This window comes from Osmia bicornis, chromosome 8, assembly GCF_907164935.1.
Source record: "Osmia bicornis bicornis chromosome 8, iOsmBic2.1, whole genome shotgun sequence".
NCBI classification, from domain to species: Eukaryota; Metazoa; Arthropoda; class Insecta; order Hymenoptera; family Megachilidae; genus Osmia; species Osmia bicornis.
Genome location: NC_060223.1, coordinates 3,022,441 through 3,039,647, shown reverse-complemented (window position 1 = coordinate 3,039,647; position 17,207 = coordinate 3,022,441). Strand labels below are relative to the sequence as shown.

The following is a 17,207-nucleotide window of genomic DNA, read 5'->3' as shown; positions in this document are numbered from 1 at the left end:
CGTTTGTCACATACCCGAACTTCTCGTCGTCACAAAGTATCAATATGATATCGACAACAACACCTTCAATTCACACGTTATGCCGTTGATGAGTCATATCGGAAGAATCATGAAAATCTGTCGTTAGTAGCTTGTTTGAAATTCTTCCGTAACGCAAGGTGCTACATCAGGTAGCTGACAAGGATTGTACGTGCAGTGTATGTTGTGTTGCGTGTGGTCGGCTTTAAATGGTATAAATATATAACACGTATCACGTACTGTGGATATTTGAATAGGACCTCCAGTGTCGAGCGCAACAACTTTCCCTAGGGAAAAAGACGGTGTAAGTTGTAAGGGAAGGGACCCATCACACGATGCAATACGCGAGAGATACTACGTGATTTTCATAAGACAAATATTCGGTTTAATTCGTTTGAAAGTGAATTGGTTCATTTAGTAACGACTAAAGCAATCAATGCATATCATTCCTAGGGGTAATGCGTTGTCAAATTCGAATATTAACACTTCCGCGATAGGCGATAGCCAGCAAAACGTTTAGCTGAATATGGCATATAATTTCCAATAGTCTGAAAATTAAAGAAAGATTATGTAGTGCATATGCAGTGGTGACCCACCAAAACAAAGCGGAAATACTGCATATGCAGTAGACGCCCGCGAACGTGTTAACTTTTGTTTGAAACCGGTGAGGGGAAAATAGATGCAGAATGGGGGTACATTTCGTAACCGTTAACAAAATAGATAAATAGGCCATTATTCATTATTGATGAATGAACCAATTTAAATTTGAATTTACCAAAGTAAATTCCAGATTGAATGAAGGTATTAATTTTCGAATAATAAAGTGACTAGTGGAGCCTCCATTCTCTATATTGTCTGTTTCCCCAGGGAAAGCTAGCGTGTTCATCACTGTACGAATCATGCTAAAGCCCCTTTTAAATTTGTACGAGAAAAGGTTATCTTCCCTTACGTAAAAACAACCTTTCCAGAGATGATGGCGGAAATAGCCTCCGGCAATTTCATTTGACGCGTATCGGAAACGTTCCAATCATTCCTTATTTAAACGGTATTTCCGCATGACCGATTTCTGAGGAGAAATTGCCTAAACTAGCGAGGGGGAACGCACCCCTTTCGGAACATCGATTTTATCAAAACTTTATATGTACAATTATATAGAACACCACAAGCAATAACTGCGCATATTTAAAATTGCGTAATTCATCGAAATAAAAGAGAAATTTACATTTAAAGTTTTTGTAGTGTTTGAATTAGACAAAACCGGGAATCCATTATATAGCGTGGTAAAAACGTAAAAATGCATGATGATCACGTCTATCTTTGCTTAAGTTGCTTTAAATGCACTTTAATTTCCATATTGAATAGCTAACAGATGCAATTAAAAAAGTCGCACCGTTAACAGAAACGAGTTTTTAAACTTAATATTAAGGGCAGCTTTAAGGGTTTGTAATTCTTACTTTAAAATAATTGTATCATTTTCAATAGTTTTGATACGCCATCAATTATTTTCTATTATAAAAATTTAAAGAAAAATATTACCCATAAATAAATGATCACCTTGTAGCTTGTATTATTTCGATTCTTTCATGAATTCCATGTATTTTATTCAACAAATAAAATATGTGGATGTTTTAGGATAAAATATTTTATTCCATGAAATAAATTTTTGAAATAAAATTAAACAATTGTACTTTGAAAACTTATTCCAATAAACAAAATATTTTATTTCCACAATTATATTCATGATTTGAAATAAGATGAACTATTTGTTATTTATATTATTTGAAATAATACTTTAACCGGTATTACCAAACACAATTTCACGTCCAGAAAGAATTCTTACGTTGAATGCTTGAAATTGAGATGAAAATTCCCAGTTAGAAGTGGTTCACGGATCGTAAAAGGAAATTAAAGGTTACCTGGTTCTGAGAATTCTGATGTAGTCCTTGATGCAATTGCTGACTTGGCAATCCAGATGGTCCCTGAACAACGTATTCCCTAGCAACATTTTGCACCTGTTGACCACCTGTCGCTGATTGGCCAAAAGTGGGAACTTGAGTTTGATGGACCGTCTGAACTCCTCCAGGCGGTGCATGGTGCGTCACGTGAAGCTGAGCACTCTGACCCGGCAAATTAGGTTGAAGCTGCGATGTCGGCTGAAGTTGTCCAGGAAGTGGGACGTTCTGTTGATTGCTCAGGTAACTATACGAGTGTCCATATTGACCTGGAGCATCAAAATGTTACACAAATATTATGTATTACGTTTTATATTATAGTATAGATCAGCTATTCTCAACCGCCGGTCCGTGAAGAATTTTTACTTGTCTGCGTTAAAAAATTTTCTTATTATAAAAAAACATAATAATAAAATTTTAATTTATAAAATTACAAAATAAAAATATTTTTAACTAATTTTAAGACACTGAAGACAAATTCCTGTAATGCAGTTATTCTTAACCGCCGGTTCACGGGTCAAAACAGGTTGAGAAACGCTGATGTAGATGGTACAGACTACATATAACCACTGCTGGCTACCCCATAGAGATTCTAAAAGTCATTTTTCGTGGTCAAATTTCAATTTCTTAATATTCATATTTTTCATTTTATACATATTTTTTGTTCTCTAAAACAATGATGCACTTTTATCATATCTGGGGCTACTCACTCTCGAATAATGTAGAGTAGGTATATTGACAGCCCTGACATTCTCGAACTCATGATACATATACGTATGGCATGTGATTATATTATAAGAAAAATAGTACAAATTTTTCAATAGGATCAATTTTACTCCAAAGTTGTTTAATTAAACAATGAAACGAATTTATTATCGAATTAATTTTTACACCATTTAATTCATCGAGTAAAGTTGTAATGTAAAAATACATGTCTTTAAAATTTTAGTTAAAAAGAAATTAGTACTTGATTTCGTTAATGGGTAAGTGTTTATTATATTATAGAACTTATTATATTTAATAATTAATAAGTAATAAAAACTTAAAAAGATTATTCATAAATAATAATTGCAAGTTATAAATTTAATAATGAGGAACAGAATTAATTAATTTCGCATTGCAAAATAGGCGAGTTATTTCTTGCAAAAAATTATTCTTCAAACGGAACAATTTGTTTAAATTATCTGTTTATTAATTACACATTTTATTCCTCGTTATATTAAACTTTTGTTCGTTAAAAGTTATAGCTGTGATTGAAATAAAAACATCACGTGTAACTACTAAAGGTTCTTCAGCAACCATTTTCTGGAGCTAATTAAAAACTACTGTATTGTTAGGAGGTCATCGTTCGATATGCTCTACGAAGCAAGCAAAAATAACAGTTTTCATGAATGGCAATAAACTGTGACGCATGAGTTTAGGAAATGTTAATTATACTGACTAACAAGTTCCAACTGTTTTTGTGTTTTCCGATATCCAGTATGTATTTCTTACAGTTTCATGCGCTGATTACCAATCAGTGAACCGTTTTTTCTATCACTTTCAGTTTTTTAGAAAGTTGGTTTTGACAAAGATTCAAACTTCAGTCGATTTTTTCAAATATATTGGTATTAATTTTTAGTTTAAATATATAATATCGTTCAAAAGTTTGGAAGCAGGTAAACAGATTCTCAAAAGGATAAGTTAGACATTTTTTATTACAATTAAAATAATTAAGATATCGATGACCAATTTGATACTGGTAATTACCGATTGTTTTCAATGGTAGTTAAAATTCTACACAATTTGTTTATTTAAATAGGTTGACCTCTGAAGTTACTTCTTAAAGATGCAGAAGTTTTATTATAATTTTGTACGGGTTCAAAGAAGCTTTCTTTCCTCAAAAATAATGTGAAGTGTACCGTTGATAAAAGAAAACGGATAAGTTTCCAAATGGCCCCACCAAAATTGAGAACTCAGGATAGGTATATAACCAAAATTGACTATCAGAAACCAATTAAAATTGGTTTCAGAGCTGGATGTCTTACGGTTTTTGAAATATCGAGGTAAAGAATTTTTGTACAATTTTGGGACAACGTATGCGCTATTCGATACTGAGCATGCGCTATTCGGTACTGAGCATGCGCTATTCGGTACTGAGCATGCGCTATTCCATACTGCGCATATGCTATTCGATACTGAACATATGCTATTCGATAGTGCGCATACACAGAACCTAACTTTACCACGATATCTCGAAAACGGTAAGACATCCAGCTCTGAAACCAGCTTTAATCGGTTTCTTGTAGTCAATTTAGGTTATATACCGAACCTGAGTTCTCAATTTTGGTAGGGCCATTCAGAAACACAGCCAAGAAAACATTTAAGCCGTAAAGATTAAGATAAATGGTTCTGTCTTGAAGAAACACTTACCGCAAGCATTTTTCGGATATTGTTGCATATTAATGGGAGGTTCCTGTGCCCGTGGTTTCCCATAAATTCCTTCCTTCTTCTTTGCCTCTTCTTCGTCAATGCTTCTACTAGACTTCCTTAATTCCTCCGTGACGTTATTTAAGCTCGCTTCCGGTTCCGCTTCGGTTTCCTTACGATTTTGACCGAAACGACTGGATATCATGTCCTTAATTGTGTGGTAAGTCCTCGATAAGGACTTACTCTTTTCTTCATCGATCTTCGTCGTCCTCGGTGCCGATGCAGCCGACGTCGACCTTCGTAGAAATCGGGATTTTATTGGAAAAATCAATTCATAGATTCATCGAGCGGTATTATCGAGGAAATATTTACGCGTAAGATTCCGGGGCTTGATAATTCCTTGTTTGACCCTCTTGTCTCACTTCTTGCATCTGACTTCCCTGAAAAATTATTACATTCATTTTTTCAAATTGCATTTCAAAAAGTAAGAGGATTTCAGATTCTTATTGACACATATTTCATCCAGTGCTGGATAAAGAGAAAGTTTACGGGGGCTATAGACCCAGGCCCCATTTTGCAGGAGGCTTCTTTATAATCTTTTTTTACTGTTGCCCTATTTTTTTATGATGTTATTTGATTTTATTTAGAATAAATTTCCACTTTCGAACCAAATATATTAACCAATGGAGCGTTCTAAGGTTTGATAGCCCTAGGCCTCAGAAAGCTTAAGCGGTCCTGATTTTACCGATTGGAGTTTCGAATAAAATAAACTTAAATTTTATTACCTATATTTGCCAATATAACTAATAGTGTTTGATAAACTGCACCAAAATGATAAATTAAGGTGCTGGAAATCTAAAGCGGTTCATAGTATTGGTTCATTAAGTGTAAGTATGAAACGTGGCCAATTAAAAATAAACTTTTGCATTCTTTTGGCAACAAAAATAATTTTCTATTAGGTAAAGTAAAAAAAGAAATTCGGTAAAAAGGCTTTGCCCTTCCCCTAGTCTAACCTAACCTAACTTAACCTGATTTCTATTTTGAAATCATACTCATGGGAAATAAAAACGGGGTTAGGGTTAGATTACGTTAGGGTGTTTTCATGGGTGGGGCGCAGAAGGACGAGCTGAGCTCCTTCCCTAACTATACATCGATTTCAATACTACTTTGAGTTAGGAAAACAATTCAATTTAGTAAATTCTTTTGTTAATAAATTTTTAATAAACATTGACTGACGGTTAAGTTATAAGTGAAGGTCAATGGAAGGGTGTCCTCTATTCAGTATATTTACCAAATTTAATTACATCCTTTTACACATCTTAATGGGGGAACACGCATTTGCAATGTGTGTAATACAGTGGTCCATATGTATGTAACGTAATAGATAGAAAGAACAGTGTACTAACTGTTGAATTTTATCTGCTTTTTTATTTAATTGTTAATTTATTGCACGTTTAAGTCTATAATATTATATATTACTTCCAATGCATTTTGTAAATCATTGTATAGTGTAGGTGCTGGCAATATGGAACGTGTCGAGTACGGGCAATATGAAACATGTCCCATGTTCAAATGCTTTTTTTCATCACTCTCACGATACAAAGGGGAATAAAACGATCTCATATGTAGCAATCAAGAATACACGTGTATACCCTTGGTCTGATTCTACATATTTTAATCGAATTTTCAGAAATTAAGCTTTACCTTGTAGCCTATAAATTGTCTTACTATAATTAATATATATAAATGATTTTAACCATTGTACAGCAAAGCCTGGGTCAATCGTGACCCAAATTTATAAAACGTATACAAGGATATTAATTTAAAGTTAGGTGTATAATTTTTAAACGAAAGAGTTTCGTACATTATTGCAATGATTTTTAAAGGAACAATGTAAAATTTGGAAAATGAAAAATTACATTAATGAGATTACATTAGTGTGATGAAATGCAATTTTGAATAAGATGACCCTATACTTTTGTTAGGCAGTGTATATCGGAATCTCTTCGTTTGTAGCTTTACAGAAATTTCCGTCTCTTATTTAACACGGAGATTTCATAGCATTGGGGCTTAAGGCATACATGAAAATTATTCAAATCATTCCTCTCGCGGACATTCCTTCGAAACGAAACAAATTTCTCGCTGAACCGACACGCAGGGAAATTTCCTGACAGAATTTGCCTGGAACCACCGAAAACAATTCTCTGTCGAAGAAAACGGAGAATGGCTAATAGCAGCGTGTCCGTTCAAAACCGCAGAGAGAATTTCAAAGTTGTCAGACTGAATCCTCCGGTTCTTAGGAAGGGATGTGGTTGGAATAACAACTGACATTGTTAAGCGAAAAGATAAAGAGGAGGGGGTAAGAGAGATAGAGAAGAAGAGTGAAGTTATACCCCGTAGGGCTACGCGACACGCTTTACGCATACCAAAAAGGATTTTCTGATTTATGATTCCCCCACAAGTAACGATTATCGTGTAAGGATTATGCTACGTTAAACTAACGTACAGTTACTCATAAAATTGAATGTACACGCGATACGGAAATCTTATTTGTTCAATAAATAAAATACAAATAATTTTTGTGAGTTTTAGGTGAAATTTTTTATTTTTACGGAATATATCTTGTGCAAGTATTAAACAGCACGAAACACACAATTATTATATTCCTTGGGATCATGGAAAAATGATGAAAACTTTAGAATTTTGCTTTCTGATAATTTTTCGTTATTTTTCTTTATCTTTTTCAGATAATGGTACATCAGTGAAATAATCATTTAAAAAATTGACTGATAAATTCGTCATAAATGGATAAAACAAACGACAAGTAGGTAAATCCCAAACGTATTCGCAGCAGCAAGCAATGTAAGTACTTACAATATACATTCATTTAACCTTATTAATAAAAAATAAGAAAATATATTATTTAAAAGTGTCAAAAGTTATTTTGTGATATTTTTATGTCACCAAATTGTATCAAATTTTATGTTTACAAAAGTCGGTCATTGTTCACTGTAACTAATATAATAGCTTCACATTCAAAATATGGATGAACGATTGATGTATTTCAAGCAAAATTAAAGCTTTAAATTAATAAGATATAAGTGTAATTTTATAGTAAATGTTTCGAAATAGGCCATTTAACCCTTCGGCCCTGTTGGTGGTAATTGCCATCTTTATTTAGAGCTCTGCTGTACTTGCAATGAACCTAGCAATGGCTAATAGCTAATCCCAAAACAGGATTGTGGTAGCAATTGCCACGATGTCCTGGTTTCTACGTCTATGGTGGAAATTCGTTTAAACTTGCAGTGGAGTTCTAATGGTAGTAATAAACCATATTTTGTGTCACAAGAATATTTTCTTTTTGAGTATCAGAAAATTCAGAGCTGAAAGGATTAATATGCAACAATTTAGCAATATTTAAGACAACATCAAAATAGGACATTTTGGTTATATTTGTCATATGTATCTAATCACGAGACATTCTTATTTTCTTTGTGATATAATTTCGCCTGAATAGAGAGTTGGGAAAAAGAAAACAAGACACAGTGTGCACTTCTGAACAATAGATATGATGAGAAAATGAGCATGAAACAGTGAAATTATTGATGTCAACCATTCTATGATTATGAATTATAAAATGCAACTTTCAAGAATAAAATACTTTGTACTGTTATCAAGGAATGAAGGAAAATGGAAAGTAACTTTCTCTGACGTTGGTTAATATTAAAAAAATATTGTAACTGTAAAGCGTGTAGTCGAACCAATTAATTTCAGTTAAATGAAAAATCTAATTCCAATATTAAGCTTATAAAACAAGATTATAATAATGAAACCTATTGAATGCCATTAAGTTTCGAAAACTTAAGTAGCTAGATGGATATCTCAATTTTAGAAAACGAAATTGTTGTTTATTGTTTATGAAAGCCTCGCATCTTATTGTTAGAAATTTTTAACAGAAAATTCCATAAAAAATTCTTAAAATTATAGATGTTGCAGTGTAAAAGATAACGACCGGCTTAACACAAGAAAACACGAACTTGTTTAAAAACTTTAAAGTCGTTTTTCTTACATAATCAACATGATATCTTGAGAATAGATTATTATGTTTTTATATTTTCGTTGAATCTACACAACAGTTTTCTCCACAGAATAAAACTTATTCGTAAGATTACAAACCCTGCTATATGTTATCAAACATTTAATGAAAAACGTAAAAAGAAATGTATGTCTAAAGGTGGTATCGTGTATATGACTTCGGAAATTATTTGCTAAATTTAACCTCCAAATACTATACTGTAAGTTCTGAGTTAAAGATGATAGAAGTACCTCCAATAGAATAGTAGTGAAACATGCAAAAATAATTCACGTTTTTCGGGCATAATTCTGAAAGAAACGCATAATAATTACGATACATACGTTTCTAAAATTTTTCAAATCCTAAACCACAATTTAGAAAATCGTTTACTATTAGAGTGGTAATAATAATGTTGGTACAATTGTAAGTAGTAAAAAAATATGTTAATTTGTTCTATTTGTGGTTTGTATTGACGTTTCTCCATTCAATGTAACTATCATCATTAAAATCATCTGCACTTGATATAATGGAATGAAGTTACACCAACCTTTCGTGTAAATCTTGTTTCTTAATCTTTAGATTCGTAGGCAAAAGCTTTCACTTCGACTCGTACATGATAGCTATTCCATCAAGAATTCAATTTCTGATCACTTTAGTACATAAATAACATATAAAAAGTTTATTATGATAGCTATTTATTTCAATAAACTATTAATGGAATTATTATTTATTATGAAATTTATATTCCACAATTAGATGTGTATGAATAAAAAAAGGTATTGAACTCATTGACGTAACTAGGATTGTCTTAAGTTAGATTTAGTTCCTTAGCTTTATTAACAGTGTTAAGTGTTTAATATTTTGCACAATTTTAAGAAAAGGTTCTTAAATTTTTCAATTTTTTCATTTTTGGATTCTTGAATTTTTGTATTTTTCGATCTTTGAATCTTTGGATTTTTGGATTTGAATAAATAGGTTACTGTAGTGAGAATTTTAAAAACAACTTACTGAATTGGAAATTGCTATCGAATCTTTTTACTTTCAAAATAATAAAAAATATATACTTTAAATTGAGTAATTCCTTATCAAAATTTCATGTAAAAAATTAAAAGATACTGTTAAGATATTTACATCAGCAGTATACATACATTAAAAAATTGAAAGTTCTGTTTTCTCAAAAAGTTCTGTCAACTCCAGGATATTCAAGACACATACTTAGTTAAGTAGCGATAGCGTGTTTTCACTTAACCACTTTTTTAGTCAACACCAGAAAAGTTGATTTTTACGAGTTTGGAAAAAGCAAATCCTTGAGCAATTGAGAACAAGCTACCGCAAAATTTAGGCAGTGGGAACAACCTTTTCAATAGAGGTGTGCGAGTACTCGATTTATTCGAGTACTCGAATTTCGAGTCGAACAATGATCGGTCGGTCGAGCCGAGTCGATCGCTTGAATTTGCCGAGCTACTCGAAATCGACGAACTACTCGAAAAAATCGAACTACTCGAATATTCGAGCCCTCGTAAATCGAAGTTTCACAAGGGCTCGAATATTCGAGTAGTTCGATTTTATCGAGTAGCTCGCTTTTATATTAAACAGTTCGTTGATTTCGAGTAGCTCGGCAAATTCAAGCGATCGACTCGGCTCGAACAATCGAAGCGAGTTCAGCTCGGCTTGTAAATTACGAGTACTCGCACACCTCTACTTTTCAACCCTTAGAAGTTAGTGATAAAAGTTAAGTATCTTTGATGATACAGTTCAAGAATTTATTAAACATTACTATAGGTATGTTTACATGGCAATCGAAAAATAATTAAAATTTTAACGATTTAGTGTGGTACTTAGTTTCTAATCATTTATAGCGTGAAGTTTTAAATTATAAATATTACTACCTACCAATGTTTAATGAAAGCAATTACAGAAATGATGAACGTAACAATTGGTCCATCAGCAAAACATTTTTAGATTTCAGGCTTGTTGTCAATGAGAAAAAGACGCATAGAGGAGGTATCACAGGAATGCGAATACTATGCTTTCCAGGAGCTTGTGCATGGGCGCAATTGTTGAATCATGTCAATTATTTATGTTTCGCATTTTCAAATAGAGTAACCTCCACTTTTCAATTGTTTTCTGTTCTTCTATCTTCTTAGCTTTAGAAAGAGACTACCATTAATATATCAGAAACTTTCAAAAGGCGTACGATGTGTTCTGACACGAAATCATAGTTGATCGTAATAAAAAATTGGATTCTAGAAAATATTAACAATTACCTTCAGATCAATGTGCCTTTCAACTAAAACTATTAATTAACGTTATATTCCATCACAGATAATAGTTAGAATGATGAAGAAATAAACAAAACAATGATGGGAGAGGAATAGAAAGAAAAATATATGACGATTGTAATGTGTTAGTAAGTAAAAGGCGGATGTCAACACACAGTGTGTCATTTAATTAGCGGTACAACCGGGAAAAATAAGATTCTACATGAAAACATAAAACAGAATTATAAAATAAAATTTGTTCAAATCAACCGATTAAAGATTTTTTAAATATTAAAGTGATTACCAAAATTATTAGCACTGAATTAATTCTTCATAAATTAACAACATAATCTAAACATTTATAAGGTATTTAAAATTCATATCAATGTAGTCAGTAAAGTCTACACAGCGCTGATTTAAGAAGACTAAGCGGGGTTTCAATCTCCGGCCCACTTTGCAGGGGGCCCCGTTATAAATTTCCCATCCACTATATCAAAAAATATTGAATGAAATTTTTTTTACTATTGCCCTTTTTCTTTACGATTAAATGTAATTAAACTTTATTTGGAATAAATTTCAATTTTTAAATCAAGTTTATCAATTAAGCGGGCCCTCCAAGGTCTGATAGCCCCGGGCCCCAGAAATTTTAATCTATTCCTGAGTCTACAGAATTATTTTATGTAAACAAAAATTGAATATCGTTTACAGTTATGTCATAAAATTTGTTTAAATACAAAAAGCTCAAATCTTTTAAAATTAAATTTCTCAAAACCTAGGAATGATGGACAGTATAGGTTTCCAGATTTTTAAACAATGCATAAACCTCTATGTATAAGAACCACACTGAGTATCGGGATACAAATTGGCTGTCGGTTAGTCAGGGGTGAAGTGGTCGTCGGAAGTTTGGAGAAATTTCTGGTAGGTCCCAGGAATCCCAGTAGGCATTTTGGGCCTAATTAATTAAAATTAGGGTCTGTATACTACAAAACAGTCCATGTCACTAATGTTCCAGTAAAAATTTAAATCCTAGTCCGCCTCTGTGGTTAATGTTATTTAAATGCCATTGGTGTGCCAGTATGTTGGAGAAAGAGAATAATCTGATCACAGATCCATAAGATAATTTTCTACGTTCCTTGCACGCCCTTTGGCGTTAGTACCCTAAGTAACCTACAATTGTGGAACATTGTCCTGTGACACGTGCATTACCGACACCTACTCGCACCTTCAACAATTCACGTAGGTGTTGAATCACCGCATGAGCTGCACTCACGTGAACTAATCGCGTCAATAAAAGATTTCGTAATAACTAAGATCTGGCGATAGATAGATTCTCATTAACCCCGTAACTGGCCTCTCACACGAACAACTAACAAACAGTAGAAACTTCTACAGTATCTTAGGTAAGACTGGATGTTGTGGGATTGAAAAATATTAAACACTTTCATCTTCTATGATATATATATTATTTATTATATGTAAGAAAATACTTGGAACTAAACACATATTAAACTCTTAAAATAATTGAAACAAAAATATAAATTGCATCATGCATGAACACTAAAACGTAAAACCATAATTTCTAAGACAAAGAACTAAAACGCAATAAGCTTCAGCTTCAACTGAAAAAACATAACGTCTCTTTTGGATTTCACTCAGGTTCGCCAACCCTCCATCACCAAAAGTCGCTAGCCGTCGATTTCAGTCATGTAATATATCCAAAAAAAATTTGTTACGCGACATCCCATTACTAGAAGAACCGATCGGGATAAAATTACTCATTTATTATTTTTCCAAACTATACCTTCACTGCTGATAATACGTCTTCCCTTTAGACTTTTAGCATCCAATATACATTTTTTATATAGTGAATAATATTAGTGTAACTGGGATTTTATTGTAGAGTGGACCAGGTCCTTCCGAAATTTAAAAATTTTGGATTTGCAATTTTGCAATTTGCGCATTTTGAAATTTTTGTATTTTGGACTCTTGATATTGTGAAATTTTGAATATCTGGAATGTTTGAATTCGGAAAACCTGAAATCTTGGAGTGTTAACATTTTAGAATGGTGGGGGGATCAATCCACACGGAGGTCCCCCCCCCCGGGGGGGGGGGGGGGGGGGGGGGCTAGCCTTTATCTAATTAGACCAATGTTGAATATTTATAAATCTGAAAACTGTTTCTCGTCAGCACGAAAGTAGTATTAATAATCGTATACCGAGTCGGTAATTAAAATTAAAACTAAATAATAATGAAGAAACAAATCTTCAAAAATAAACAAAAGATCAAGAGATAGTCATAGAAATAATACTGAATAGAAGAAAAGATGTTTATTGTCAGGAATGCTATGGTATATTGAAGTTGAACAAAGACTAGGTGCATATATAGAATATGCTATGAATGAGCCTATGGAAGCGGTGCTAGTTGGAAAACCAATTGGACAGATTCCATTGCTACAGATAGAAAATCATAAATTTGAACCGATATTTGAAATCACCATTCTTCAACAATTTTCTTCTGTCTAAAAAAATTGAACGTAAGCTATCACAGAATAGCATAGACTTTTGTAATAAAACACAATTGCTGTTTGTGGTTTAGTTCATTAATTTCAGAGTCACAATATTTTATCTTAAGATCTCGGTTTTATCTTACAATTACTCTCCTGTTTGTACCTCATAGAATTTTACATAAATATTATTTATAAATCTTTTATTGAACAATTTCGAATAATTGAATCTTTTATCGAATAATTTTTGTTCTAAAACAAAAAATTAAAGAAAAAAAATACGTTAAAGTCTTAAGGAAAAAGTACCTTTCCATAAAATGTAGAGGAATAAAAAAATTTCTTTCGTACAACACCGTTTCTTAGCAAAATTTCCTACGTGTACAGTAAAATAAAGTAATTATACAGATAAAGAAACTTAGTTGTTTTTACAAATTATGAGTAAGATACTGCACGTCAGGAGTATAATGGTAATTAGTGAGAGAATTAACCTACCTCTTGAACCCAAGCTTGTTGCTTGACCGGTGCATCCGGTGCAATAGCGATTCTTCCGGCAGTCCTTTGTTTGTACTCGTGAAGAATAGGGATTTTGGAATTCTTGTCTCCTGACGACAAAACCACCTCGCGTTCTATCTGTAAATTAAAAAACTATTGTTTAATTGTTACTCTTATTACTAACATTATTTTAACCGGAGTATATAGCTACGTTTAAAAAGTGCATTTCTATTTCTATTTTTTATCAGAACTGCATTAGCGTAACTTGCACCTTCTTCTTTGATAGTTTTTTCAAACATTTTGGTAGTCTGAAATTTTTGAATTTCTAGGATTTGGAATATTGGAATGTAAAAAGTCTGAAATTTTTAAATACTGGAATTTTTCAATTTTTAGGATCTGGAATTTAGAAGTCTGAAATTTTTGGAAATCTGGAATTTTGATAATCTGAAATTTAAAAATTCTAGAATTCTAGAATAATATTTAGAAATTTTAGAAATTTGAAATTGTTAAGATTTGTAGTTTTAGAAATTTAAAGTTTTGAAATACTGGAATTTTTGAACCTTACGATTAGGACTTTAGAATGGTGAAAGTCCACAGTTTTTAGGAGTCAGTCCAAATTTTAGGATGGGGGGGGGGGGGGGGGGGCAAGCTTACCCTGGCCCCTACCTCGTTACACCAACGGGGAAACTGCATAATTTTTCAGATGATTCGTTTTAGATACCTCATTCTGTATATTGCATTTGTATGCATATAATCTATAAACATCATAAATGAATAAATGAAACGACGCTTCCAATATTGTAACACAATTAGTTCTGTTTCAGAATACGTTAATATCTCTTCAATTTATTGAATTTTTTATTGCAGTTAGTTCGTTTTATTCCACTGTACGCCGTTCTCGCTTGCGTGATAACCATTTAATTTTTCCAAACAACATCAAGAACAGGATTTGAAAGCTCAGAAACACGGCTCGTGAAACGAGCAACTTGCACGATGTTTGCTCTCATATAATAATGTATCTAAAAAGAGGTGTCACTGAACTAAACTCGCCTTGAGATCGCATCACGGCCTGAAGAAAGCAAGTGTGATAAAATAAGCTACTGTAGCGGAAAACGAGCACGTTTAATCATGGCGTTGCAACGTGAAACGTTTATGAATAACTCTCCGTACATTTTCATACCGTTTTATATGTTATAACTTTTTATGAACAAAACAATAAAAACGAATAAAGAAGGAAACTTTCGAGCCTGTCGCTAATTGTAAATTAGTTGTCCGTAAAACGAGTTCACCGTTACGCATGCGAATCCATTTTTTGTATTTTTATATTTTATTACTGAAATATTATATTCTTCTATTGAAATAATTTATAGGGTTTTCATATACAAATAATAAGAATTGAAATTATATTAATATTTGAATAGTCCACCATCTCTGAATTCATTGTTTCATGTGAATATGGATTATGTAAATATCATGTTAATTATATGATAGTAATTTATGAATAGATAAACAATTGAAGCCATAGATTCCAAAATAGTACAAGTCCATATTTTTTCGACATTTTATGAATTATTAATATTATTTCTTCCAGTTCACTCTGATCTGTTCTAATAGCATTCAAAACAACAAGTATCATGATAAAAATGTTTATCATGATGAATTAAGATTTCTGGAGCCTGAGAATATAATGTTATTTAAATAAAGTTAAATAAAATTTTAAATTACTTAATTACTAAAATCGATGTTTGTTCTTTAATAATATTTCTCTGCAAATCATTGTTTTTTTTTGTGATTAGATAGTATTTAATTTTATTTAGAACAAATCTCAATTTTTAAAACTAAGTTTATTAACTAAGATAACCCTCGAAGGTTTTGTAGCCCTGGGCTCCAGAATGCCGTTCCCGAGTGCCACTGGTGTAAGTACCTAAATAAGAAAAATTAAAAGATATGCTTACTTGCCATTAAATTATAATATCCAGAGAAATGAAAAATTCATAACCTTGTCTGGGATTACTGAACTCCTGTGATTAAAATATTTAATAACTATACGTTCCTTACCTTAAATTCAAAACTGTCTAACAACACTAAGTTTTACATGCATTGAAATAGGTACTTACAGTTTTACCCTCACCACAGGGTAAAGTCAGTGTAGAAACATTTTCGAAAAAAATTGATTTTTTCTAGTAATCAAATACCTTTTCAAACAAAATGTATCATTTCCTTGATAATTGTATGTCCAACTTTTGCATCAATTTTCTTTAATCACTTATTATTTTTCTACATAAGGAAACATATTTCATTTAAATTTCTCTTACATAAATTTTGCAGTACAAGAAAATTATTATTTAGTAATCAAGTCGTCACGAATTCCCTGTATACTTTTACAAATAAGAAACCACCGTGACGTGAAAATAAGCTATTCCCATAGTTAGCGTTATGCTTATTTCTCGAGATAACTACACTATTAAACTTCGGTAACTCACTTCAGAAATTCCGGATTGCATGAAACAATTATTGCAAGGATTGTACGTAACGGTGAAATTGTTAAAAACGTCTGTTTCTTTTTTCGTGATGGCCGTTCCACAGGCTTGAAGATTTTTTTTATAGTAATGTTCAAACTAAGTAAGATAAAGCTCTGGCGGGCTATCTTCCTTACTCTTGGCCCATTCTTCTGTGCCCGTTGTTATTTGCCTAATCGAAACGCTCCATTATTGGCTACAGAAGGCGACAAAGAGTAGAATACTCACGCTTGTATAAATAATGAGCATGAGGCATTCCTAACGGCTAGTTATTCCCCAGGTATTTACCTATTATTAAATAATATTTATATATTATTTGCTATATGATGTTAACTAACAATAAAAGTCACGATTTTTAATAACATTCACTTTAGCTTCGAAAAAAACATAGTTATAACAACAAATAACATAATGTAGGCGTTTAAGTGGCAGGGCAGAGAAGGATTTCGTTTCCCCGGACGCCCTTAGTTCGGGCCGGGGACCGTTAGGTGGCAGCGTGATGATCGGTGACAGTGTTCTCGCAAGCGGTCGCCCGGCATGCAGTTCGAATGCAGAGGCAGGGGGACCACAAAGGTGCCGTTCGAAGCCTTGCACCCAGCCCCAGCGGTGTCATGTGCCAACTCTTCCTCCTCATGGTGTGGCCCGAGTCCTCATGGTGTGGACGTGAAGCGTCTGGTGAGTGTAATTTCTAACCCTCTCAGGTGAGTGTGTTAAAGTAGAAGCGTCCTAGACCAAAATTCCTTACACGCCGACAATAAGTCAAGTATTGGGCCTTCCGTACCCGCTGACCTGGTGCCACTCGGTTGGGAGGTGGCTGCTGGGAGGTAGGTATAATAGCGCAATCGCGCCCTTTATCATCGCCGGTATAAGTGCAAACTTGGGAAAGGCAGAGCGGGTTTTAAACTCCACAAGGCTCCTTATACAATGATCTGTCTGGGGCAGGGATCGTCTGTTGTCAGCCCCACTGACGAGTCTGA

General features: G+C 33.0%; 1 protein-coding gene across 1 annotated transcript in view; it reads right to left on the bottom strand.

Moving 5' to 3' along the window:
• Positions 1 to 17,207, bottom strand: part of LOC114880692 — a 72,418-nt gene that overhangs the window by 14,374 nt on the left and 40,837 nt on the right. The window contains exons 3-6 of the mRNA XM_046286636.1: positions 13,712 to 13,849; positions 4,752 to 4,819; positions 4,383 to 4,675; positions 1,935 to 2,239 (exon numbers count right to left, since the gene is read on the bottom strand). Coding sequence (XP_046142592.1) covers positions 1,935 to 2,239; positions 4,383 to 4,675; positions 4,752 to 4,819; positions 13,712 to 13,849 — 804 coding nt within the window. The remainder of the gene's footprint in view (positions 1 to 1,934; positions 2,240 to 4,382; positions 4,676 to 4,751; positions 4,820 to 13,711; positions 13,850 to 17,207) is intronic.